Genomic DNA, 26,110 nt, shown 5'->3' with positions numbered 1-26,110 from the left:
TAAACCATGTCCCTCAGCACCACAGCCACGTGGCTTTTAAACCCCTCCAGCGATGGGCACTCCACCACTGCCCAGCAGCCCGGGCCCGGGGCTTGCAAACTTCTACGTGGCTTTTAAACCCCTCCAGCGATGGGCCACTCCACCACTGCCCGAGCAGCCTGGTCCTGGGCTTGACAAACTTCTCCTTGAAGAATTTTTTCCCAACATCCAAATTAAACCTGTCACAACCTGAGGCCACTTCCTTTTGCCCTATCACTTGTTGCTTGGGAGGATTAATTGACCCACACCTCCCTCCAACCCCCTTTCAGGGAGTTGAGAGCGACGAGGTCTCCCCTGTGGAGCCTCCTTCTCCCCAGGCTGAACATCCCCACTTCCCTCAGCTGCTCCTCATGAGACTTGTGCTTCCCCATAGTCCTTGTGGCCTGTGCTACTGCTTGTGGGGTGTCTTCTCGTGGTTCTCCAGGGGCTGTGCTGCCCTTCAGGACACCAGAGCTGTGGAGGGAGGTCACTTGTCCCCTCCAGAGGGCTCTGCAGAGAAGGCTGGTGCTGGGTGGCAGCCCTGAGGCTCTCCATCTCAAAGCCTGAGGCACAGTGTGGTAGGTTGTGCCTCTGGAGACTTTACATACACCCATATAATAACCAAGTCCACCCTCTTTTTAAGGGGCTGTGGTGGGGGCAGATGCTTAAAAGCAAGATTCTGTCTCACACCTTGTTTGAGGCTGCCCCACTAAGCAGATTAGCAAAGACCCAACTGCCTTCCTCAGGGGACCGGGGTGGATGGTATCGTTTTGTCTGATGAAAAAGAGTTCCTCAAAATAGTTGTATGGTGGTATGAAATTTCGTACTGTTTTTCTGAGAAACTCCCCACCCCCCAGTTCCCAAATACCTCTTTAGCACTTTAATTATTAATGCCAAAAGTGTTCAGCTGTAGCAGTTACCATGTTCTAGGTGAGGATGTGTATGAAGTTGTACAGGACTTCATTGTGCTAGTACAGTAAAAGTGCTAACAGTTAATTAGTGAAAAAAAAACTAAGTGAAAAAAATGTGTAAAGTGATAAAAAAGATACATTCATGTATTCACATTCTTGTTCAGTCCTGGTTGCAAATGTATGTAGAAGTCATAATGGCTAATTACTTCTCCTAATTTAGACTTTGCTTATTTTGGTACAGATTACATTTTTTATCGTAATATACATTAATAATTAACCATATACAGTGTCCTCATCACAATTGCAAGTGATTCTTAAATGAAGAATCTTAAATTTAAAAAAAAAATTATCTTTAAATAAATTTGCCTTGACCAAAGTCCTTCCTAACTGCAATATTTTTACTATTTTCCCTTGCTATAATTTAAGGCATCTCCTAAGATGCGTGTGAAATGCATTTATTGTTTAATACTTTTTTTTTTCAAAGATAAAAAGTGTTTTGTTGTTGTTCAAAGTTAATTTGTATACTGGCTTCAGGCTACTGGTAATTAAAGTGTTTCAGATGCTGCCACTCATAAACTATATAATTTTATTGGATTTTGGGCTAGAGAAGAATGAGGCAGCATGAAATTTTCTCTGTGAGTAAATACTGAGCAAAGTGCCTTACTCCATTTCAGTGTGCATTAGTCCATTAAGAGGTTGATGACTTATTTTCACAACACAATCATTTTCATGCATGCTTTAAAGTAATTTATTGTTTTCTCTTAAAGATACTGAAATTCTTAAATTCTTTTTGTGTTATTCCTTGATAAAATTTTATAGTAATTTGATGCATAAACCCTAATCATAATTTCATTACCCATAATTGTGAATGGCTTATTCATTTAGTGAAGTTAATGTTGTGTCTTCAAGGACAGTTGTCAGCTTTTGTACATTTATTTTAAAACTGAATTTGCTTATGGACAGAGACTCTTTATTTTTTTGCATAATTATGCAATTTTAAAATTACTTTCCCTCTTTATTTGTGTATCGAAGAACTTTTTGTGGATAGTTGCTGCTATTAATATATACAATACAGGGTTTCTTTAACCTTTCAGGTCAACAATTTGTTACTTTAAGGAGAAAAATATTGCAGTGATCCCTTTGTATTACAGAATCATTGTGGTTGGAAGGGATCTCTGGAGATTGCCTAATCCAACAAAGGTCATATTTACTAAAAGCTTCTATAAAATATGAATATTGTAGTAGTGATTATTTTCTGGTTTCTGTGTGTATGTTTATCAAGCCTGAACTAAAGAAAGTATTATGCAAAAAATATTGTGGGTAATATTTTCTTTCTTACGCAGTAAACCTTTCAACCTTTCATCATCTTTGGGTCATTTCAGGGAAGTGGTAAAATGATCTAGATTATAATGTTAGCTTTTTGGTTTTGGAAGAGAAGGTGCATGATGTATATATGAGTCTAGGGATTATTTATCAATTTCCATGAAAATCTAATCAACTTTGCCTAAACTGTGAATTTCTGAGAACACTAGAATGAGCAAACAGCTGTTGAGCCAAAAAGGAAGTGGTGGAGAAACAAAGAGGTCTCAGGAGTGAAGCCAGGATGTTGAGATAAAGAGAGAAGTGAGGATGGAAGTGTCCAGAATGTAAGTGTTAGGTGAATAATCATTGCAGTAAGAGTACGAAGATGTTTGAATTTCTGAGAACACTAGAATGAGCAAACGGCTGTTGAGCCAAAAAGGAAGTGGTGGAGAAACAAAGAGGTCTCAGGAGTGAAGCCAGGATGTTGAGATAAAGAGAGAAGTGAGGATGGAAGTGTCCAGAATGTAAGTAAGTGTTGGGTGAATAATCATTGCAGTAAGTGTATGAAGATGTTATTTTCTAAATAATGGTAGGTTCAAGAATGCTCCAGGATTTCCCAGCTTCTGCTGCTCTGCTCCCTCTTTGTGAGGTCTGAGAGTCGCAGCTTTCAAATAAAATGCTAAAAGGGTTTAGAAATAAGCTGTAAGAATGATTTGGAGTCTGAGAAATATGAATTACTATGTAAAGTTCAGACGGGTTTTGCCTACGGAAGAAATTAAAGGAAGCATGATGGCAGTTTTCAAATAATTAAGAAGAAGGGTGAAATAAACTCATCCTCACGATGATGAGTGAAACAAGAAGTCACAGGCTGAGGCTGCAGTTCAGGAAATTAAGATGAAGCACAAGAAAAAACTTTTTCTTGTGAGTAAGAGTAGTGAAGCACTAGGATACGTCGCATATGAAGGTTTTGGAATCACCATCTGTTGTGACAAGTCACTAGACAAATATCTCCAGGAGTGACATCAGTAGAGTTTTTTAAAGAAGAGCTGTAAGAGGTTCTGTAGCTGGGATAAGAGCTATATAAATTTAAGATGTGAAGAACATATACATTTTAAGACCAGCTAATTACTGGGAGAAGAAATAATCCCCAAAGGACACAGTAGAGCCTACAAAGCTTAAAACCAAAAGTGTCATAACCTATATATAATTTATGGACCTGACGCAGATGCAACTGTTTGAAATTACTGTATATAGCCTGTGTTTTAGGGGATGTGAAACTTGGTGATCTTAAATCCTATTTAAATATTTATTGTATGATTAAATTTTCCTGGGCTATCATATTCTATGTGTCTTCATAAACAAGATATTCAAGTAATACAACTCACTGTTTTAGACTCCTTCATGTCCAAAATCTGCTGTAAAAGCCACAAAAATGTGTTTGCAGAACGATGTACACTAGGAACAGTCTTTGCTGTGGTTCCCTGTAACTGCCTCGTATTGTTTTTCTTGCACTTGAGGGAGTATTTGTAAAAATCTGATGAAAAATACCACAAATGAGTTTACAATGACTCTGGTTTTGACTGCTGGGTGAGCTGTTGGTTTCTCCACTGGCAAAGGGGAGTGAGAGGGAGTTCCTGGGGTCACTCAGGCGGTTGGCATGTCTGAGAGTGGGTCACAACCAGGACACGTGTGAGCAGGGGCTCTGAAAATGTGAGAGCAGGACAGTGACTACAGACACATCCTTAATGACTGCTATTTATTGTGTGTAGGAGATGTGGAACTGGTCTGATGGCAACTGGAAGCAAAGGAAGGAACTGAAATCTCAAGCCACTTTGAGAAATCTGACACCCCAGCTAGCTACTGAAATCCAGGAGGCTTTGGAGAAAGGAGAGAAATTCTTATTTGAGCATTGACTTTGTTTTAAATTTGCTTTCTCGCATTAATCTAACTACTAAATACTCTAGTTCACTAGCATATGTGATTCGTTTTTAGTTTGTAAAGCTAATTTGTTAATTTTTACAAGTTGCATTCTTGACGTGTTGAAGTTTTGATTTTGATCTTACAGGGAGCTACAGTAAGAAACAGATTTGAAAACAAAGGGTTCAGTCCTTGCTAGTGCTCTTGCACTTCTTAGTTCTTGATTGTGTTTGGAGCCATGCACTAAAAGATGAGACTTCAAGAATAAAACTGTATCAGCAAGATTGCATCAGAAATGCTGGAATTCTTTTAAAGACTGTAGGAGCAATGTTTTGCATGCTCTTAGCATCTTTTGAGAAATATAAAGTGCTTCAAAAACATTAATACTGTTTTTTTTCAGAATACTAGGGAGAAGCAGATGGAATAACTTGAACTTCAGGCACTGAGCTAATTTTCAGGCTTATTCAGTGTACATTAGGTCATTAGGCAGAAAGCTACTTTGTGTAACAATGCATTTAGTGTGTACTTACCATAAAAGCTATTTCCTGTTATTCTGTAAAACCAATTAGCTGTTTACCAAATACCAGATTTCATGCCCGTGTGACTTCTTATTTCATTGTGCAGCATGGAAAAAAGGGAAATGGCATATAAATTATTATCTTGATAAATACATCACATACTTTTATACTATTAGATTCTTTTCTCAGAAGGATTGGACACACCTTGAGTTTAACTCAGAAATATTTATTAGCCAGAGCTCCTCATTTTTTCTGTGACAGATTCATGCCTTTAGATATTTTCTTTAATAAGATAGTTGCTGTGTGTGTGCTTGGTTTGGTGTTATTGTATATGTAATATTTAGTTATTCTGCATTCCAAGTACAACAAAAAAGGATGCATTTCCTCACTGCTTTTTTTATTTTTTTTTGCATGCTGTTTCATATTACTCTTGTTCAAGGGATATAGTATTTTATAAGAGACATTCCTGGAATCTCATCTAGGTCTTGAAATCAAGGAGAATCTTGAAGCTTCTGTGCAGCAGCTGAATTAATTCAGCCTATGAAGGGTGCATTTGAGTTGCCATCCTAATAAATGTGTGTGCATTATTTAGAGACAGCTTTTAATGTGAAGTATCAGAAGTTATAGTGTTTCCCAGATCGTGGGCATGCCCTCTCTGCCAGTTTAGGTTACAGACAAGAGGGAGGATCACAAATTCTCTGAAGTTACATCTGTAGTTGAATTAATTCAGCCCATGAAGGGTGCATTTGAGTTGCCATCCTAATAAATGTGTGTGCATTATTTAGAGACAGCTTTTAATGTCAAGTATCAGAGGTTATAGTGTTTCCCAGACTGTGGGCATGCCTCTCTCCCTCTCTGCCAGTTTGGGTTACAGACGGTGAAGTATCAGAAGTTATAGTGTTTCCCAGATCGTGGGCATGCCCTCTCTGCCAGTTTAGGTTACAGACAAGAGGGAGGATCACAAATTCTCTGAAGTTACATCTGTAGTAAACAGAAATCTCTGCAAATAATTTTCATTGCAAGTGTATCTGATGTAAATGCTTGGTTTACCAATGAGTATGAAGTTTTATTGCAGAGCAATTAATTGCCTCCGTTACTTAAACTTTTAAGAAATATCATTTATGGGCTGTAAGCATCAGAGTTAGTAACTGTCATACTGCTCCAAATACTTGTCTTAAAGAAATCCTGTAATCTGGAAAGCTGGTATCAATTCTCATATTGTCTATGCGTGTATATAGAGCTAAGTATCAGAAAACAAAGGTCTCATGTAATCAAACACTAATGATTTTGAGTATTTGAGAAGGCGACAAATGTTCACAATTTATTTCAGTGCTTAGTTGTCCATCCTGTTAAATGTGTGTGCCTTCATTTTAGTCAACATTTGACTAGAGTCAGGGTTTAGGGTTTTGACTAGGGTCAGGGTTTAGGGTTGGGCCAGCCAGTAGATGAATGACAGATGCTCTCTATTATCCCCTCTCCCTTCCCAAATAAGAAGAAAACAGGAATAAGGGAGAGAGGTTTGTGGATTATGAAAATAAATAAATAAATAAAAAACCCCTAGAATCACTTTAATAAAAATAATAACAATAAAATGGAATATATACATATATATACAAACCCAATATCAAATCCTATCCTCCTAATGCTGTGGAGCAGGCACTGGCAAGTCCCACACTGGACTGAGCAGCAGACAGGAGCTGGATTTGGGAGGTGGATTCTGAAACTGGATTCAGGAACACATGGATTGGGATCAAAGGCAGAACAGAGAGAATCCTCCTTGGACTCTTGAAAGGGAGACCTTCTCACACTAACTCCCTGAATGGAGTTTGTAGTGAGGTGTGGGTATGTCTCTTCTCCAAAGGAACAAGCAATAGGGCAAGAGGAAATGGTCTCAGGTTGCATCAGGGAAGGTTTAGGTTGGAGATTAAGAAAAATCTCTTCCCCGAAAGGGTTGTCATGCCCTAGAGAGCACTGCCCAGGGATGTGGTGGAGTCCCCATCCCTGGAGGGATTTAAAAGCCATGTAGATATGGTGCTGAGGGACATGGTTTAGTGGTAGACTTGTCAATGCTGGGCTAACAGTTGAACTTGGAGATCCTGGAGGTCTCTTCCAACCTAAAAAATTCTATGATTTCCATTCCCTGCTCTCTGGAGATAGAGATTTTGCCTTCAGGAGAGTATTTTGAGGTCTGTGTTATGTGCACAGTTTAATTTTTTTGTGTTTTGTGGGGTTTTCTGTGTGAAACAGTCGTTTCCATTTACTGGCTGTAATGGAGGATCATCACTATCTCCGCATGTCTCAGACTCGCTTGTGGTTGGTGCCAGCTAATGGCAGTGAACCACAGACAGAAGGTGCAATAAGCTCTTTAATTAGCAGTCATGATATGGCTCTTTGAGAATCTAAGCCTAAATTAAAACAACTGAAAGGTACTTTGTATCAAATTCAGTAGAGTTCATCATCACTGGATGACTTTACCTTGTTATGTATTTTATGACTTTGTTTTGCAGGATCCATTTCTTGAAAATATGAAATGTCTTTCTCAGGCTCAAGTAATTTTCCTTCCAACTACTCTGGTTGAAGTTACTGGAGGTTTTTACCACTCAAGTAAAGTAACGTTGATTTTTCCATTGACTTTTTCATAGATGTGCTTATTTTCTCTCTGTGAAACACTTCTTTTACTCAAACTTTCTGTGAGTGTTGTGTGAATAATTAAGAGACTATTGAATAGGCCAGTATACAAATTTCAGAAGCAGATTTACAGATACATTGGTTGATGATAGTGACTTATTTGTTTGAAATTTAAGTTTCGTTCCCTCTTGTATCTGGTACCTTGTGTCCATCTTGTAATTTTAGCCCATTATAGACATAGTATCTTAAAAATACAGATGTATCTTAGAGGGAGATATAGTGAGGAAGAATGAGGTTTACAGTGATCTGAATTACAGACTTCTCATGTATAGTGAGGGGCCCCTGGTCAGTGAGCTGTTGAGGGAAGGTCCCAACTGCATAGGAAAAGGAGGGAAATTGTGCTGAATTTATTAGGAATTAGTCTCATTCCTATAAATAAGAAAGATAGCAAGAGAAACCTTGTATGAACCCTTCTCCTAAGACAGAGGGACGCATTGTGTGCCTGTTATCCCTGTGAATACAGGAGACACACATTTCTAGGATTATACCACAGAGTATTTCACAGTATATAGAAACCAGTAGATGAGGCAGCTGGTTAGAATTTCAGGATAAGAGGGCCATGCAATGTACATGAACTGTCAAATGCCCTGATATCTTTAATGACCATATTTATCTGATTGGTAACTTAAAGCAGCTTCTGGTGTTTAGAGTTATGGCACCATCACAAGATGCATTTAATTATGCAAAAATCTGTTTTTTCAGCTCTAAACATCTGCACACTTGTAGTCATTAGACTAATGGTGGTGTACTAATGCCTCTGAGAAAAAAAACATATTTCTTGTGCTCTGGGAATAAATAGGAAAGAGTGCTGTACTTCACAGTTAATGGAAGAGACAGATCTGTGTCAAGAACATGGAGACTAAATTAACAGAATTAGTCATTTCTATAATGAATGTTATCTTTTTGTTATTAAACTTCAGCTTTTTCTCTCTCTTTTTAGAAAATTTATTTTGCTGAGGAATAATGAATGAAACTGCAAAGATGTTTTTACTATGAAGCTAATTTTCAGCCCTCTGCCTCAACGCCCCTTAAGAAACTGCCTTCCTAATAGGAGAAAGTAAATTTTCTGTAGTAATACAAGACAAGTTACTCCTCTAAATGTTTTGCTCTTAGCTACAAGTCCTAAGGCTTTCTTTTAACAGCTACAGATAAATATTTTATGGTTTCTGTGCCTTCTCTTTTCTGATTACAGATATCACAGCATGTGAAAAGGGCAGAGGAGTGCACCTCTTCTCACTCTTTTTTGTCTTTACTCTCTGTGCCCCATTTTTCACAAAGACAGATTGATAAAAAGATGCAGCAGAAAAAATACATTCAGGTAAGAATCTTTTTTATACTTGGTGATACAGCCTTATAAATGTGGCCACTCTTGACCACAGCAGATACAGTGCCAATACATAATGATGCTCTCCTAATTAACTTCTATCAAGAGCATAGTTTTGCTTTCTGGAAAAATAACTTACACTGGAACTTAAAATGGCTTATTGTTTCTTGCATTACAGAACAATTAGTGTCTATGTCTTTAAAACCATCTTGGGTTGTTTCCTTTGATGATGATACCTATCAGGCAAAGTGTTTGATTACATTTGTTTTTCTGTTTGCATGCATTAGTGCTGCCTGGCTTTTAAGGGCAGTATAGTTCCTACAGCAGAATTCTTCCAGCAAAACCCACAGTAACTCTCCCATCATCCGTCAAGAAACACAATAGGAAAGATTTAGAATTTATCTGATACAGAGTAAAAAATTTTTGGACAGTAACAGATTCTGTTGATGTAAGAGAAATAACTGTACTTAGCAATAGGGCTTGCCATTAATATATACCTGTTACTGTCCAATACTTTTTGTTAGCATGCTTTATACATAACTTTTATTTAAATAAATAAAAGCAATTTCAGATATGAGGATAAATGTTGTTGGGTTTATTTGTTCAAACGGGGTTTCTGCGTTTTAGTGGAAGTTACAGCATAATATGATATTGAATGTATTTATTTTGGGCTCTGATCTTGTATATAAGAGATAGTATATTTGAGAGTTTGCCTCTATAAGGTGTAATGAACATACATCATAGTCTGGGAATGGAAAAAATCTGACATTAAGGAATGAAAAACAGTATATGTTCTATAATTTCTGGCCAAAAACTTTTAATGAAGGGCAAAAATTGTACCAATATTTTATGTCTGTTGGAAAATTCAGCTGGTTAAAACCTCATAACGAAATGTGAATCAGGACAGCTTTTGCTTTCACAGGTTTTTCCATACATACTTCTGATAGAACAAAAATCCTCTTTGCTTTCAATAAATGTGACTATGATCTCAGCAGAAAGAAAGTAATTGTTTAACGTTAGGTGATTATTCAAAAGTATCACCCACAAACCTTTTCATTTTTTAATGTTCCCAGTAAAATCACAATATTTAATTTACTGGTGTTAGAAGAGCAATCGAGCTCCACCCTCCATCCCTCCCCCAGGCATCCCAATACAAAAGAAAACTTTCTGCATGGGAGGTAGAGAGGATGTTCTTTTGAACAGGCTGGTGCAGGTGAGAAAATGAAGACTTTCTGTCTCTTTGAAGATACAAGCTAGCTGAAATTGGCTTCAGAAATCAGTGTGCATGTTTTTCATTTCAAAGGGGATGTTGTAAGTACTTTGATTTTGCTAAATATTTATGAACTATGAGAAAATCTCATTTGCTAATTTTCTTAATTTAAATCTGTGTACACATATGTTTAAAAATATGTGCACATGTTTTTAAGTCTTAGACATGGTTTTATTTTAGGTACAGCTAGAAAATGTGCCTTTACTGTGTAACTACTATATTACTGTAATCACGTGGCTCTTCCTATAGTTTACATGTAGCAATATAATATTTTGCTACAAATTAATCTATTTCTCATATTAATTACTGACTACTTTTTATCCTGTTGGTTTGTTATATCAGTTTATGCACAGTAGTGCTCAGATTGGTTTTAATACTATCTAATCTGAGCTGTACTTATCTTGACATAGTAGAATTTCTTTACCTACACAAATCTGGAATGTTTTTATCACAAAAATGCTGATGAGTGATTTTTTTTCAGGATATTTGAGTAATGCACAGTCTAGCCTGTTGCATACATTTCTGATTTTGGATGTAATGAGTGAATAGGTTTTATTATTTTATATTGCTGTTGTGAATGACTTTGTATATCTGTTTAAAAAACAAAACAAAACAACAAACAAACCAACTAAAAAAACCTGCATTGGTAGATACTTATCCAAGCATGAAGTTTTTGTTGGGGCAGGGGGACAAGTGGGAAGTAGGGGACAAAGTGCTATGTGCAAGAAATGACCGTATATTTTAGAAACAGCAGCAGTCCAATATAATGTCTGAGTTTGATTGTACAAAGGACTGAAATCTATTAAATCTGTTGATAATTATTGGTAGTTAAATTGAAGGAGATGGTGACCAGAGAGAAGAAATATTTGGAGTAGGTGGTAGCAGCAGGCTTTTGCAAGATATTGTACTACATAGAGAAGAGAGAATTCCTGGCCTGTTTCATAAGGGGCTGCTTTGAGCTGCTTTCTCATGTTTCCTTATTCTAGATGAGCAGAGGTTCATCTGATAGAAAAATATTTGAGCTACATGTAAAACGGTCATTTAATTCCTTTTTAAATCACTGTTTCTGTGGAATGTGTTATTCTTTTCAATAATGGGCATTCATTATAGTATACATGTCTATTGCATCCATGGTGATGATGAACTTGGTGAGGCTTGGAGTATCCAGAATTTTCAGATCAGTGTGAAGGGATGCTGTATGAAGTTTGAAAACTGAAATAGCTGGTGCAGACCACTGGTTTTGCTGACATCCAGTTCTGCTCTTGTGGGTCATACAGTAAGATGACTCCAGGGTGTTGGACGTCTCTTGTTTAACAGTGAGGAAAATTGCAGCAGCTATGGAATGATTCAGTGCAAGATTCATACCTGTATTTAGGTGTCTAAATGAAGCTGTTTGTGATCTGAGTGTTTAATCTCCCATTAGAGTCAGTGGGGATTTAGCTGATGTTGTCAGAGGAGTTTTAGATAATTTTAAAGCAGCTGGCTCCCTTTGAATATCTCTACAACTTTGATTGACTATACAAACCACCAGATAACCACTGAATGTGATGGGAGTTAGGATGTCTTGTTCACATGCAGGACCTCAACAAGGATGTCTACCTACAGACTATCCAAGCATAACTTCTTTGTGTTTCTGTATATCTCGCCTGTATGTTAATATAAATTTGTATATTTTCAAGGTACTGAAAAGGCTGCTGATTTTGCCAATATTGGTAAAAAGGCCATCATGTTCCATGAACCAAATTAAGTGTCATGTGTGCACTTAAGTGTGGTTAAGTATTCCTTCATTAGATACTTGGAAATAGCTGGTTCTGGATGTTTCATTATTATCGTGGTCAGAACTGTGTGTAAGTTTTATTAAAATCTGATTTCCAAATGCCCACTTAAAATGGGTTTTGACAAATACACAGATGGGTGATGACAAGCTTTTTGGAAATACTGTGGATAAGTGCTGAAAAAGGAGCAGGGCTCTGACTGGAGCATAGATTTTAATAGTTCTGGACCTGTGGTGGCAAATCTCATGGTGAGTGTTGTTACATGGCTTATTCTTTCTTTCTTTCTTTCTTAATTAATTTTAAGATACTTCTTGACCTGTGTTAACCAGGTAGTTGATTTTGTGCTATTGATCAAAATCCTACCACAGAGACACATTTTTATTCTTTATTCCCATGTGAAAAAATCTGCTAAACACATACTAAAACCAAACTAAGCAGATAATTTATCCTTTATTTTTTTCAGATCCAGGTGCTTACAGGCAATAATCAGTGAGTGGCTACTGACAAGGGAGTGAATAGAAATAATCTGAGACTCAGAGTTGGTTATAATACATGCTAGAACTAGATTGAAAGAGGAAGTTAACAGATCTGGACCTTAGCCTTGTATTTCCTTTGGCAGCATGCTTTAGGTAGTGCATTGTTAGGATTTCCTCACACTGACTTGTATATACACCCCAAAGTTTGTTCTCCCAGATTCTAGAAGAAATCCCATTCAGTAGTACTTTAGCTTACTTGTGGGAATATCTGTTCTGTAGGTTCCCTCACAGAATCTCCTACCTAGGGAGACTTTTCTATCCAGTGCAAAGACTTAAATTATTTCTAAAGGCAACATTTTACTTCAGTGTCTTGACTTAAAAATTTAACTATTTCAGCAGCATATAGTGAGGTCACTGAGTTTAGCTGAGCTTTAGGAATTTGGAGTAGTCACTCTGTCTTTTCAAAATTTTTTCATCATCTGTATTGCAAGGATTTTTTCATCTTGGCTTCCTTTTCACTAACCTAAGTCACAATCTAGAAATGATTGGCAGCATCTGAAAGGCCAGAGAGTTTGTTTTCCATGGGAGCACAAGTACACCACTGGTACCGATCTTCTGAAGAAATCCTCTCACATTGTCCATGAGTGTTTGTCCAATTATAACTTCCAGTCACTGCTGCTGAAGAGGATGTGTAGGGTGTTTTTTCTCTTGTTCAGTGCTTTTCATGGAATCATAGAATCACAAAATGGTTTGGGTTGGAAGCGACCTTAAAGATCATCTAGTTCCAACCCCCCTGCCATAGGTGGGGACACCTCCCACTAAAGCAAGTTGTGCAAGGCCCCATCCAGCCTGTTCTTGAACACCTCCAGGGATGGAGCATCCACAGCTTCCCTGGGCAACCTGTGCCGGTGCCTCCCCACCCTCACAGTGAAGAACTTCTTCCTAATTTCTAATCTAAATCTCCCCTCTTTTAGTTTAAAGCCATTACACCTCATCCTGTCACTGCAAGCCTTGTAAAAGGTCCCTCCCCAGCTTTCTTGTAGGCCTCCTTCAGATACTGGAAGGCTTCCCAGAGCCTTCTTTTCTCCAGGCTGAACAACCACAAGTCTCTCAGCCTGTCCTTGTAGGAGAGGTGTCCCAGCCCTCTGATCATCTTCGTGGTCCTCCCTGTGCCCTTTTGACAGATTCAGACTTCATTTTTTAAAACTTCAGTTCCTAAGTTCTTAATACTAGAACAATCTTTGTATTTACTAAAACAATATTTTTTTCTTCATTTATTACAGTCTATGTAGTTACCTAAAAGATCTCTGTTGTTCCTAAAACTGCTTGGGAGACAAAATTAATATTCTTAGAATTATTAAAAATTGGCAAACAAAATCATGTTTATTTTCACTTTCTTTTGAGCTCTCGATTGGAAATAAATGTTTGTGTTTTTGCAAAGTAATAATTCTTTGGTTATATACTTCCAATTTTTTACCACAGTAAATATTGATCTCTGAGTTGCAGGTCTATGATCAGATCTGAACTTGCTTGTAAAGTCCTAGAGGAATGGAAAAAAACCCCAAGCCAACAAATCCCCAAACCAAACCAAAATCGTTGCACAGTTATTCTGGTTCCAGACAGTTGCATAGGTTTTTTAAGGAAATATATCTGCATTTAAAGAGCACTGTAATTGCAACAGAGTATTGAACCTCAAACATGGCCCACACAGGAGCTCACAAAGCTGAACTGGTACATACAGACCTCAGACAGTCAAAAATGCACAGCGTTTTAAAGATTTGTTGGTGAACAAAAGTGTTTATTAGATGGGAGTAGTTGGTTTTGATGTGAGTGACAAATGACAGGTCATCCTGTAATGGGCCAAAATTTTCTTCATTGTTTGTGGATGAGCAATGTAAATTTCTATCATCTACCAGTAATTTAGTAAATTTGGGCTGGAAGTCATTAGTAATTGAATACTTAGAGCAATTTGCCTTAAGTCACTTCAGTGCTTCACATCACCTTGCCACCTTTCTCCTTTGTACTAAGGTAGAAAGGTGCTGGTGCCAGAGAGAAACAATCAGGTGATTGTTGGGGTTCTGACAGAGATGTGATTTTGTCACTTCCCAGCTGGAAAGGCAAAGAAAAAAATATCTCTTCGGCCACCTGAATGATGTAGGGTGGATCCAGAATCAGTTGTCAATCTTCATTTCACTTGAACAATGCTGAACTTTTGGTCAGCCCTGAAGTGATCAGGCAGTTGACTAGCTGATTGTTGTAGGTCCCTTCAGACTGAAATGATTCTATTCTCATACGAGGTTTCACTGAAGGAAAAAAAAAATTCATCTAGTAGGTATTATTTTTAAGTTGTGCGTTATTTCTATTATGTTCTAATTGTCAGTAGTTTTCTTTTGGTCAGTACTTCTAGCACTGGAAACAAACACATAGGAGGAAAAATGGATCCCTTGTTTTGGCCATCAGAAGCTAACAGCTTTCGGCGTTTCACCCCCGAGTCCTTGGCAGCGATTGAGGAAAGAATTGCTGAGAAAAAAAAGGAGCGAGCCAAAGTTAACCAGAAGAATAAGGACCAAGGAGTTGAAGAAGAAAAACTTACTCCTCAGCTTGATCTGAAAACCTGTAAAAAACTGCCATCTCTGTATGGAGATGTTCCTGTGGAGCTCATTGGGGAACCCCTGGAAGATGTTGATCCATACTACAGTGATCATAAGGTGAAAACTTTCAAAAACATTTTTTGCTTTAGTTTTGTCTGCTGAACTCTTAAGAGCTAGTAAAAGCTCTGCTCAGGAGATGCTGGTTTTTGGTTGTTTTATGGACAGATCTTTGAATATTACTAGTGTTTTTTTTGGCAACAGTGCTAAGGTATGCTACATATTGCATACTGAAAAGGTACTTTAGGGTCCAGTAAACAGTTAGAATTAATTATGAGAACATGACACACTTGTTAAATACATTTTGATAGGAAATGTATGTTTGGGATAGCTGACACTTTGTTTTTTAGAGCAATTTCCATGATGTCTGTGGGGCTGAGCTCACTGCTGTGTAAACAGTGCCCGTCGAACAGCAGATCATGCTGGAATTGCTGACTTACTGCACTTTTGTTGAATTACAAATATACAAATTAAGGGAGACATATCTGAGATATTTCTAGTACCCTGTAATGAACCCTCCTATCTTCATTGTAGTAAATTAATTTTGTATTATTTTGTCTCATCATCTTTGTTTGTTGCACCCTATTTATATTGCATGTAGTCCATGCTATTGCAAAGTGTTTTGTGTCGTTGCTTATAGGAGTGTGTAAAGTAGATGTAAAGATATGAAGTGTCTCATGGTTCACTGTTGAGGGACTTGAGCTGAAGAGCAAAAGGCTCCATCCTGTCCTGTGTTGCTGGTTTTTATGTACATCAGCAAGTCACTGGAATATAATAATCAGAGAGCATGCAGAAAGCTTTTTTCTTCTAGACATTTTTTTCCTCAATATAATCAGTGATATTCTTGATGAAGAGAAACTAAGACTGAATTGGTTGAAGAAATTTACATAAAAGGTAGTGAACTGTAATTTTGATTTAAGAGATTTAATTTTCATTTCACGTGGCAAAAGTACTAAGCCGCACAGACCTTAAAGTAGCTCAGGGGGACTTCAGTGTGACTTGATAATTTAGAGATATTTCAAAATGCAGTTAGATACAGTTCTAAGTGCAGATTTAAGAACCTAAACATTTAATTTAGGGAGAAAATTGTTTCATAAAAATATTTCCTATACTGTTAATCTTTTTTTTACAGACCTTTATGGTGATAAATAAAAGGAGGACTATTTTCCGATTTAGTGCCACACCTGCCCTGTGTGTATTTAGTCCTTTTAATCCATTCAGAAGAGCAGCAATTAAAATTCTGACCCACTCATATCCTTTTATTTCAGTTTTAAAATACGTTGTACAATTTTTTGGCATTCTGTTTCTCTATTCATATTAATGTAAATGTAAGCTTCTGTGGTGGTGAGAGAGCTTTAAAAAGTTATGTTGGATCTTGTTTTACAGCAGATAATTTACATGGTACAAGATAAGTACAAGTAGGTACAAGTAAAAATGCCAAAAAGCTCACTTTAAGGTTATGAAACAACAATTGGAGGCTACTGTATGATACTTTAGCTTTTTCAAGAACTTTTTCTGAGTATCTACTGTGGTGACAAGCTTGTATGTTCTAATAAACAGTGACTCCCTAGTTATTAAAACCTGAAGGATGTGATTTCATGGCAATGCTGTGCTGATAGACTCTGGTGTTATCCTAGGAAATGTATTTCACACTTGAGTTTATAAAAGTTCTGAAGATCACCCATTTTATTTTTTTAATTTTTTTCAAAACAAAGAATGTAAAAATGGGGAGGGTTATGGGTGCAAAAATATAGGCTGGATAGTTTCTGCTCTTTCTTCCAAAATCTGGTTTCATTTGGAATTACGAATTTGTAGAAGTAGGTCCTTTTATGGCAATTTAGGACTAACTTTGAATGCATGTTCCTGATATTAGAAATTACTAAGTTTGCTGTTCAGTTTCAAAGAAGCTCTCAATTAAGGCAAATGTTTGTTTAAAAAAAACCTCCCACTTTTATTAGGTGACAAATTAACTTTCATATAAAAGGATGTTTTTTCTTGTGTGTGCTTCCATCATGTGCCACATAAAACTAGAAAATTTTATGAACTTGTAGCAGAGCTTAGGTGCCTCTTGTAGGAATGTATATATAGAATCCCAGTTTCAAGGAACACTGGTTATTGATAATTAAACTCCTTCTTCTGGTTTCCCTAGGCTTAAACTCCTTAATTAATATGGAGTTGTGGCCCATTTCTCTTTATTCGATGCTCCTGCTTGGAAGAAATGGAGGTTCCTAAAGTTTCAAATAGCTGTAAACACTTAGGGTTTTTTTTCATCTGTTTTCCTCCTCTCTTATGTCAAACATATTATGTCCCACTAATGTGCCAACTTCTGAAACCATCTCCAAATGCAGATAATTCATTGTTAGTTTTAAAATCATAAAGTTTATCCAGCTGAGCAGAAGTTTGATGTGATATCACTTTCTTTGGAGAACACGTGAAAAATCCTGAGCATATTCAAAACCAAAGTAATGATCTGAATATTTTTATGATTTTTTTTTTCTATGTAAATGAGAAAATTTTCTAAAATTCATTGTTTTATTATATGGCACTTTTTCCTTAACTTCTTATTCACAGTATTTGTTGGCTTTATTATATGTACTGTGATACTCAATTGTGCTTCCATGGCTGTAAACAAGCTTCCAGAAAATCTCAACTGGACTGAGTAAGTATTTCAGTTGCCATTTGTTCACTCTTTTTCTATCAATGCTAACATGCTGGACTGAAAAATTTTAATTATATAGTGATCTTATTCTGGGTCTTAAAAATTCTTAGACACTCCTTTGAGGAATATTTAAGATTATTATCATTATATCACACAGTCTTCTGTGGAGCTTCAGTGCCTTTTCTTAGACTTACACCATGTGCCCTTTTCTCTACATCGGCTGATTTTGCCATCTGATGTAATACAGAAGATTGCCCCATTTTTCTTTTTAAGGATTAAGCCTTTTAGAGACAATGTGCAGCAGGGTTCTAACTTAATATCTCAATCGAAAGCAATAACCTGAATATGTGTTATGGCTGGCTCATGCCAAAAGTATACAGAGGTAAATACTCATTCCATTCTTTCTTGCTGTTTCCTGGAGATGACCCTAGTTCAGTTGTAACAGTTGTTCATATTAGGAAGCCATCTATTTATAGTGTCCTGTTACCTTTTGTAATTGTGCACTGTATTCAGTGTAATTTGAGTTAATGTTCTGGAATTAAATCTTGAAAATGGACCTGGGGCCTCAGAGATTCTATAATTTTAATTCCTCTTATTTTGGGGTAAGCATGGTGATAATGATAGCTTAATTTTATGTAGAATTTCTTTCAGTTATAGAGTATTTGTCAGAAGAAGTGTATAAAATGTGTGAACTTTACAGTCTAAAATAAGTCTCTGCTGTTATTGTTCTGCCAAAATGTTGAAGCTCTGAAATTTTCCAGCCTGCTTTAGAAGATAAACACTGTCTTAAAATTATTTAATCCAAAAATGTTGTGGTATGCTTATGTGAACTTTTATAATTATAGATTTACATGGAAATCTTACTAAAATTCAGGAAGGAATCTTCTTATATTCATGATGCTTCTGTCAGTAATGTAACCTGTCCAATTTTACTTCATATTTTCTGCCTTCATCTCCGTCCAGTACCTAAGTCATAGAAAATGTAGAAATGTGCCTGAATGTGTCTCCATCTCATGAATATGTTTATTTCTGTAACTTTAATATCCACTTTCCATCTCAGACATATTTTTACTGGCATATATACTGGTGAAATAATGATAAAAATATTAGCAAGAGGATTTGTTTGGAATGAATTTACCTTTCTTCGAGATCCATGGAACTGCGTGGATCTTGTCGTTATTCTTGTCATGTAAGTAAAACTTACCTATTTTTTTACACTCAAGGGACAAACACGCAGATAAAATGCTATCTGATATTGCTGAGGCTCTGTAGAGTGGTTGGTATCCTACCTGCTGAAGAGTTTGCTGTGTTTGAATCACACTTTGCATATTTGCAAGCTGAAAAATAGTCATAGACTTTAAAGGAAAACCTAAATGCGAAGCTCTTCGTAGAACTGTGTGATTCTTCTCAATTCAGTGCATATTTAAATTTTGTTAAGAGGCAATTGCATAGACAGCTGAAACCAAAGAGGCCTTTTTATGTTGTCCTAGTTGTACTCTGCATCAGATGAAACTCATTTGGGGAGGATCCAAAGTGGGTCACAAGGTGTTGAATAACATGATGATAAACAAGAAGAAATCCCAAGAATGTAAAGTGTTGCTGAAGGAAAAACAGCCCTGGCTGTAGATACACAGTTAAAGGCTCTGAAATAGCTCTCCCTTGTTGGGAAGATGCTGTTGGAATTAAAATAGTCTCGTGAAAACACCACTCCAATGGTCAAAGAAGGAAAGAGAAAATTAAGACATTATGAATGAAAAATAAAGAAGCAGAACACAGTTATTTCACAGTGTGGCCTGTATTTTAATTCAGAACTATGTGTAGTATTTTTTTCTGACATCTCAAAAGATGACAGAGTTAAAAAAGATACTGAGCAGGTGTATATCTTGTGTTCCTCATAATAAGAAATTAGATAGAGTAAAACTCTCATGAAAAAATGACCAGAACAGGAACATAGGTGAAGTCTATGGCACATAGCCAAAAAGAGAAGAAATAATTTATTTTTTCTCCTACAATGAGAGCTGAAGACACCAAATGAAGTTGTCAGATGGCAGAATAAAAAAGAAAGGAATAGTTTTTCACACTATATGTAGGCGTATTCCCATAGGAGGTTGTGGATGCAAAAAAACTTGGTTGCATTCAGAAAGCTTCTGGACAAAATCCTGGATGGAAACACATTATGGGTTATTTTTAACACAAAGATACTATGTCTAAGAATGTTAATTTCTAAAGCAAAATAGTCTTACTTGCAGATTCACTCATGACCAGTCTCGGAGCTTTCAAAGCTCTCTCGTTTAGCATGTCTGAATAATTTTCAGTTGTCTCATTCTAATTTATTAGAGGTACAGACTACTTTAGGCTGGAAGGGAGCTCTGGAGATCTTGGGGTCCAGCTCCATGCTAAAAGCTGGACGAATTTAGGTTAGGATGCTCAGGACCTCGTCCAGTCAAGTTCTGAATTTCTCTAATGATGGAGTTTCAACATCCTCTGAGAGTTCTTAGCTCACTATTAAAAAAAAGAAAGGCAGCCACATAGTACAGAATTAACATTGTAAGCCTAGTTTTGTTCAATTCCCTTCTCCTAAAGTATCTTTTGTGTAGTTTTGATATAGCTGCAACATGTGGTGTAAATCAGGCTAGCCTCGGTATGAGAGGGTGTGGTTATGACATTGAAGGGTTTATATTTAGTTGAGATATTGATGGATAAACACTTCAGAAGTTAAGCATCCAAATCCACACTAAATAAAAACTTGCTGTTTCTTTTCAGTGGCACTATTCAAAAATCTCATTATTTTATACTGATGCATAGAAACTAACTCTGAATCCTAAGTTTAGACATCTACCTTAGGACATATTTGTACTATTTATTTCCCTTTAACTTATTCATTACTGTGTTCAATGTGTTTATGCCTTGAAAAGGTAGATTTTTGTCATTCAGTTATCTGGTGGTTTAACTTTTTAGGTATGTTACTTTGTGTAACACCACGAGCAAGTTTTCAGCTCTTCGAACTTTCAGGGTCCTGAGGACTTTGAAAGCTATTTCAGTAATACCAGGTAAGGAACAACATATCTTAATTTTCTCTCCATTTCAGCAGTGTTCTATTTCTAATTCCTCTCCTGCTCTTGTCTTTGGTTTTCTTGTCAGTTTTTATGGTGGTGAACAGGATCCCAAGGTGTGACTCTTTTGCAGTCTCTAGTAACTCTTGGCACCATCCTAACAGAATTATTTTTTAACTATCTTTCCTCAAAATGATTTTGATGCAGGCAATTTTTCTCCTATTTTCTGCTTTTTTTCAATCCCATCACTAATGTTCAATTGTACTTACTCCAGTGCCTTTGTCTTCCTGGTTTTGTCTTTCCTGAGCAGCACACCCTGTCCAATATGCTGTCTTAACACAGGATATCTATATCAGCATATTTCTGGTTCACTTTATACTTCATTAGCTTAATCTTCTATGGTTTATTTCCCAGAATGCTGACTGCACAGTATTTCAGAGTTTAGTTTGTTTACTAACCACAGCCACTGTCTGGATTAAGCATAATACTTTCAACAATTTTGCATATGCTGTCCAGATATTCAATATTTTTTGCCACGACTTTGGATACCAAAGTATGGATTTCAGAATCTAACTGCAAAAACTAATTTGAACATGTCTAATGGTTATATATCCCGTTATCATAATGGATAATGTTACAATTTCTCTGTAATTACAAATATTTTTTATTTTGGTATGGAATTATCACGGGAATTAAACATGGAACTCTTTGCCTTTCATATTCACAATGGGGAACAGAGATCAAATGTAATTTTTTTTTTTTTTTTTTTTTTTGATGAAAGAATTCTAGAAAAATCCTGGATATCACTTTTGGCCTATGTAATATTTTAAACTCAGTTATTCTGCCAGAATATTAGTCTTCGGTTTAACTATTATCCATTTTAACAGAATCACAGGATGTTTGGGGTTGGAAGGAACATCTGGAGGCCATCTGGATCAAACCCCCTGCTCAAACAGGGCTAGCTAGAGCTGGCTGCCCAGGACCATGCCCAGACAGCTTTTGGTCTCTAAGTATGGAGACTCCACAACTACCCTGAGCATCCTGTGCCAGTGCTCACAGCAGAAAAGTGTTTCCTGATGTTCACAGGGAACCTTCTGTGTTTCCATTTGTGCCCACAACCTCTGGGCACCACTGAAAAGAGCCTGGCTCCATCTTCTTTGCACCCTCCCTCCAGATATTTATAGACACTGGTGAGAATCCCCCTCAGCCTTCTCTTCTCCAAGCTGACAAGTCCCAGCTCTCTCAGCATTTATTCATATGAAAGATGCTCCAGTCCCTTCATCATCGTTGTGACCCTTTGGTCTTAAAGGGACTCTCTCCATTATGTCTATGTTCCTCTTGTACTGGAGAGCCCAGAACTGGACTCAGTACTCCAGATGTGGCCCCACCAGTGCTGAGTAGAGGGGAGTGATCACCTCCCTCGACCTGCTGGCCATGCTTTGCTTAACACAGCCCATAATGCTATTCACCGTATTTGTTGCAAGGCAACATTGCTGGCTCACGTTCAACTTGGTGTCCACCAGAACTACCGGGTCCTTTTCTGCCTGGGTGCTCCCCAAAATATATTTGTTCCCTTTCCACTGTCATAAATGTTCTTCTGCTTTTAAACTGGTGACATCTGTAGGGCATTGTCTTCTAAGACAGAATTCCCTGAGGTCAGCAGAAGCTATCCTTTACTGTAATGTGTATTTGGCACAATGTGGAGTACTTGTTTAATGCTAATCAAGCACAGAAATCTCTCCATGTTCATTAAAGTTTGCAATGGTTTCGATGCCATCTTAACTGAGAATGTTCAAGTTAGTAAAATCAGTGTGAGGAGGAAGTAAAAACCAAATAAGTTATGATTAGGAAATTTAAGTGAAAATACTTTACTCATTCGTATGGTTTATGTTGCCTCATTTAATAATCCAAACTTACAAAACCATTTAAACTAATTGTTTTTTAACATACCTGCAACTCTTGTACGCTGCTGCATTCCTCTTCTCATTTTGTGTATCTTATTTTCCTAGGTCTGAAAGTCATTGTAAATTCACTTCTTGAGTCTATTAAGAAACTTACTGATGTGTTGATCTTGACTGTTTCTTGCCTGAGTGTATTTGCTCTGATAGGCCTCCAGCTTTTTATGGGCAATTTAAAATACAAATGTGTCCTCAATAACACTATGTACAATGACACACTCTGTAAGGATGCCAAGATTTATGTTCCAAATAGTAACGGTAAATTTTATTCTTTTCTCCCTTTACATGGCTGTGTATCTTCATATGTATGTCTTGGTTTTTTTTCACAGGGATGTTAAAATATAGTTGCATGTGTTTCTCACAAGGAGGGAAGTCTTTCCATTTGCATGAGTAGTAATACAAAGTGCATGGGAGAAGTAAATGTGAGATTAGTGAATCTTGGGTTTGGAGAATGATTAGCAGTCTGTGGGATAGAAGGGCCTGAGTTTTCCATCAGCAGTTGCTTTTACCTATGCACATTGCATGGGGATCCTAATTTTAGGGGTACTGTGTAGAGAATTTTTTTTTCCATCACTTAATGTATATCATTTGGAGATTTTCCCTATTTCTTTCAGCTATCCTTATTTGTATTGGAGGTCAAATAAAATCCTACATTGTGAGTTGTGAAGTGAATTTATTTTTTTAAGAAAACTTGCCATAGGGACAGATCTGCTGAGAAAATACCCAGTATACCCTTTGTTGTCTTTCACACAGATTTGGTCTGTCAAGATATTTTTTAAAGCATAGTAGTGGATGATTTACTGTCAGTGTGCTGTAGTAACTGACAACTTCTGATTTTATGATTCCTTGATTTACTTTTTTTTTAATTAGATATCTGCTACAGAATGAATAAATCATCTGAAATATTGCTCTGTGGGTTCAGTGCAGATCGTGAGTAAGTGAACAAGCCAGTTATTTTTCCTCCAGATGTACTGTGGTTTTATTTTTGCACTAAAGGAATGGTGACCATTTCTCAGGAGGGTGCAATGTGTGTGTGGGTTTTTAATTTAGTAAAGTAATGAAGCAATAATGAAGTGAATTATTAGGATGTGAGAAATTATATATGTGCTTTGTTGCTAACCACTGGTAATATAATGGTAATGTAGAATGATATAGAGGAAGAGGGGAACAGATGAGTAAACAGTTGAGAGATATTAATAGTCTCCTCATTTTGGTGAATTATTTAAAAGTAAACATATTTCTGTTTTTTCCCCTCTGTATCTAGTTGCTTGCATGTATCCTACCTCAGCAAAGAGTTTCAGAACTAGAGTTTCTGTCTAGTGTCTGACTAGACAAATGGCTTTCTAGGACTATCTGTTACAAATCAGCCCTTCTGGCAGGATCATATGGGGGAATAATGACATGGACTTTCAGATAAACTGAATAAATCTCTATTTGATATAGCTATTGGATGCTTTCAGGTACAATTTAATGCTGCAAGTAAGTATTGTTTAACTTGTCTTTTGCGGTTAGCAAAGAATGCCCAAAAAACTATAGCTGCCAGAACGTTGGGAAGAACCCTGACTTTGGTTATACAAGTTTTGATCATTTTGGCTGGGCCTTCCTTTCTCTGTTCCGTCTGATGACACAGGATTGCTGGGAGCGTCTCTACAGACAAGTAAGCACTTCTGTCACCTGCTGGGATGGCTTGAGACAAGCAGTTTAGAGCTTTATGCCCACCAAGAAAGTCTGCACCTGTTTTAACATTAGTGATACTCAATTTCTTCTGTAGTCACCTGTGTGTCTATCTACATCTGAAATTATCTTCTCATAACTTGAAATGTGTTTATCATTTGCCTGATTTGCTGGAAGATTTTTTGTTTAATTTTAAGAATGGATTTTGTTAATTATCCTCTGCAGTATTCACTACAAATGTTTGAGGGTCTGTTAGACAAAGAGAAAATATTATATCATCACAGAGATTTTTTTTAAGAGCTGAAATTTCTTTACCTGAAGGCCAGGGGAACTCCTGACTAAATCAGTATCTATTTTCTGCACTGTTTTCATTAAACAGTAGTATATTGATCCATTGTATAGGAAAATTAGTTTGAAATTCTGTTGTAAATGTTAGTTTTTAAGAATTTATTTCAGCCTTTACCTTTTCCTCACAGACTATCCGTACATCTGGAAAGAACTACATTTTATTTTTTGTAGTAGTCATCTTTTTATGTGCATTTTATCTCTTCAATCTGATCTTGGCTGTAGTAACTATGGCATATGAAGAGCAAAATAAAGCTACTCTTGCTGAAACACAGGCAAAGGAAAAATTACTTAAAGATGCCCGAGAAATTCTAGAGAAAGAACAGGTTTGTAAACTATTTTATATAATATGTGGTTCCTTTTGTTTTCTTCTGTTTATGAATTGGGGAAATAAGGATTTTAATTAAGCGTGTTTCTTAGAATACTTTCTCACACTTAATTTCTGTCATTCTCTTTATAAATACAGGTGTGTATATATATATATTTAAATAGATATAAACATTTCTGTGATACAAACAGGCAGCACAAGTCCAAGTTAAATCCTGTTAAGTTTTAGGGTTTGCAGACAGACAATGTATAGGAATGGCTTGCTGGCAAGTATGTGGCTTTTATGGGTATTCCATAGTTGCCTGTGCTCTGTGTGGTTTGCCCTATTCTTGTACACAACCACTACTGCTCTGTACAGTTCCTTTCTATGGATATGTTTGCTATTTTGCCTTTGCTATTATGGTGTAGTCTGATGAAGGAAGTATGAGTGGATAAACTTACATCCATAAGAAAAGTTGGCATTTCTACAGTTCCTTGAGCTTGCAAGATCTGATGGTGACAGATTTCAGGGTGATTAAAATTGGAAGCTTTCCAAGAGACACTATGCCCAGCTATTTAAGGGGTATCATGCCTCTTTCTGAGTGACTGTGAGTAGAAGTTCTACCAGTTGACAAGAGCATGAACAGTCTTTGGCCAAGCTAATGCTGTTAGTTCCATGTTAATGTGGAAAGACATCCAGACACTGCACTAGTTTCTTTGTTGTCAGTTTAGAGAGCTAATAGACACACCTTAGTTTTCTACAGTTTTCTGCCAAGTTTTCTCTTGGCACAATTTTTGCCTAGATTCATTAATTCCTTGGTCTGTATGGGACCAGGGATCACCTTGGTTCTATTTTCTTTCTGAGAACTGAAGCTCTGAGCTGAGGAAACAAGATAGTTTGAAAATCATTGGTAGGACATTTTTTGTCTTCTTTTTATAAAAGATATCTCTGATTTACTGCTCACAGTCAGAAAAGTCAGACTTGTAAGAAGACATACAAATATTCTCTAGCAACAATCCAATTTCATTGTGAAAATGAAAGCATCACCAGTTTACCAAATTCCTCCTCTACAGCTGTCAACAGGTCTGTAATATTTATCTGTCTGAAATTCCAGCTTGCCAAGCTTTACTTAGGATTTTCTTCCTTCTATTTTTCTTTCAACAGGATTAATATTTAAGAAGGTTTAACATTTTAGGATTTATTGTGGGTCCTTAGTCTTCGGGCTCTTTGTCCTTTCTAAAGCAAGAAAAGAAAAGTAAAAGGATAC

At 36.8% G+C, this 26,110-nt stretch overlaps 1 protein-coding gene across 1 annotated transcript in view; it reads left to right on the top strand.

The window, feature by feature from the left end:
- The first annotated feature begins 14,634 nt into the window (after positions 1-14,634).
- LOC103775039 (sodium channel protein type 5 subunit alpha-like) overlaps positions 14,635-26,110 on the top strand; it is a 40,652-nt gene continuing 29,176 nt past the window's right edge. The window contains exons 1-9 of the mRNA XM_008942483.1: positions 14,635-14,907; positions 15,980-16,098; positions 17,417-17,506; positions 18,567-18,695; positions 20,465-20,556; positions 22,569-22,775; positions 23,388-23,451; positions 24,030-24,174; positions 24,668-24,862. Coding sequence (XP_008940731.1) covers positions 14,635-14,907; positions 15,980-16,098; positions 17,417-17,506; positions 18,567-18,695; positions 20,465-20,556; positions 22,569-22,775; positions 23,388-23,451; positions 24,030-24,174; positions 24,668-24,862 — 1,314 coding nt within the window. The remainder of the gene's footprint in view (positions 14,908-15,979; positions 16,099-17,416; positions 17,507-18,566; positions 18,696-20,464; positions 20,557-22,568; positions 22,776-23,387; positions 23,452-24,029; positions 24,175-24,667; positions 24,863-26,110) is intronic.

The sequence above is a fragment of the Merops nubicus genome, unplaced genomic scaffold (genome assembly GCF_000691845.1).
Source record: "Merops nubicus isolate BGI_N331 unplaced genomic scaffold, ASM69184v1 scaffold716, whole genome shotgun sequence".
Classification (NCBI taxonomy): Eukaryota; Metazoa; Chordata; class Aves; order Coraciiformes; family Meropidae; genus Merops; species Merops nubicus.
This window is presented reverse-complemented; position numbering and strand designations above follow the sequence as displayed.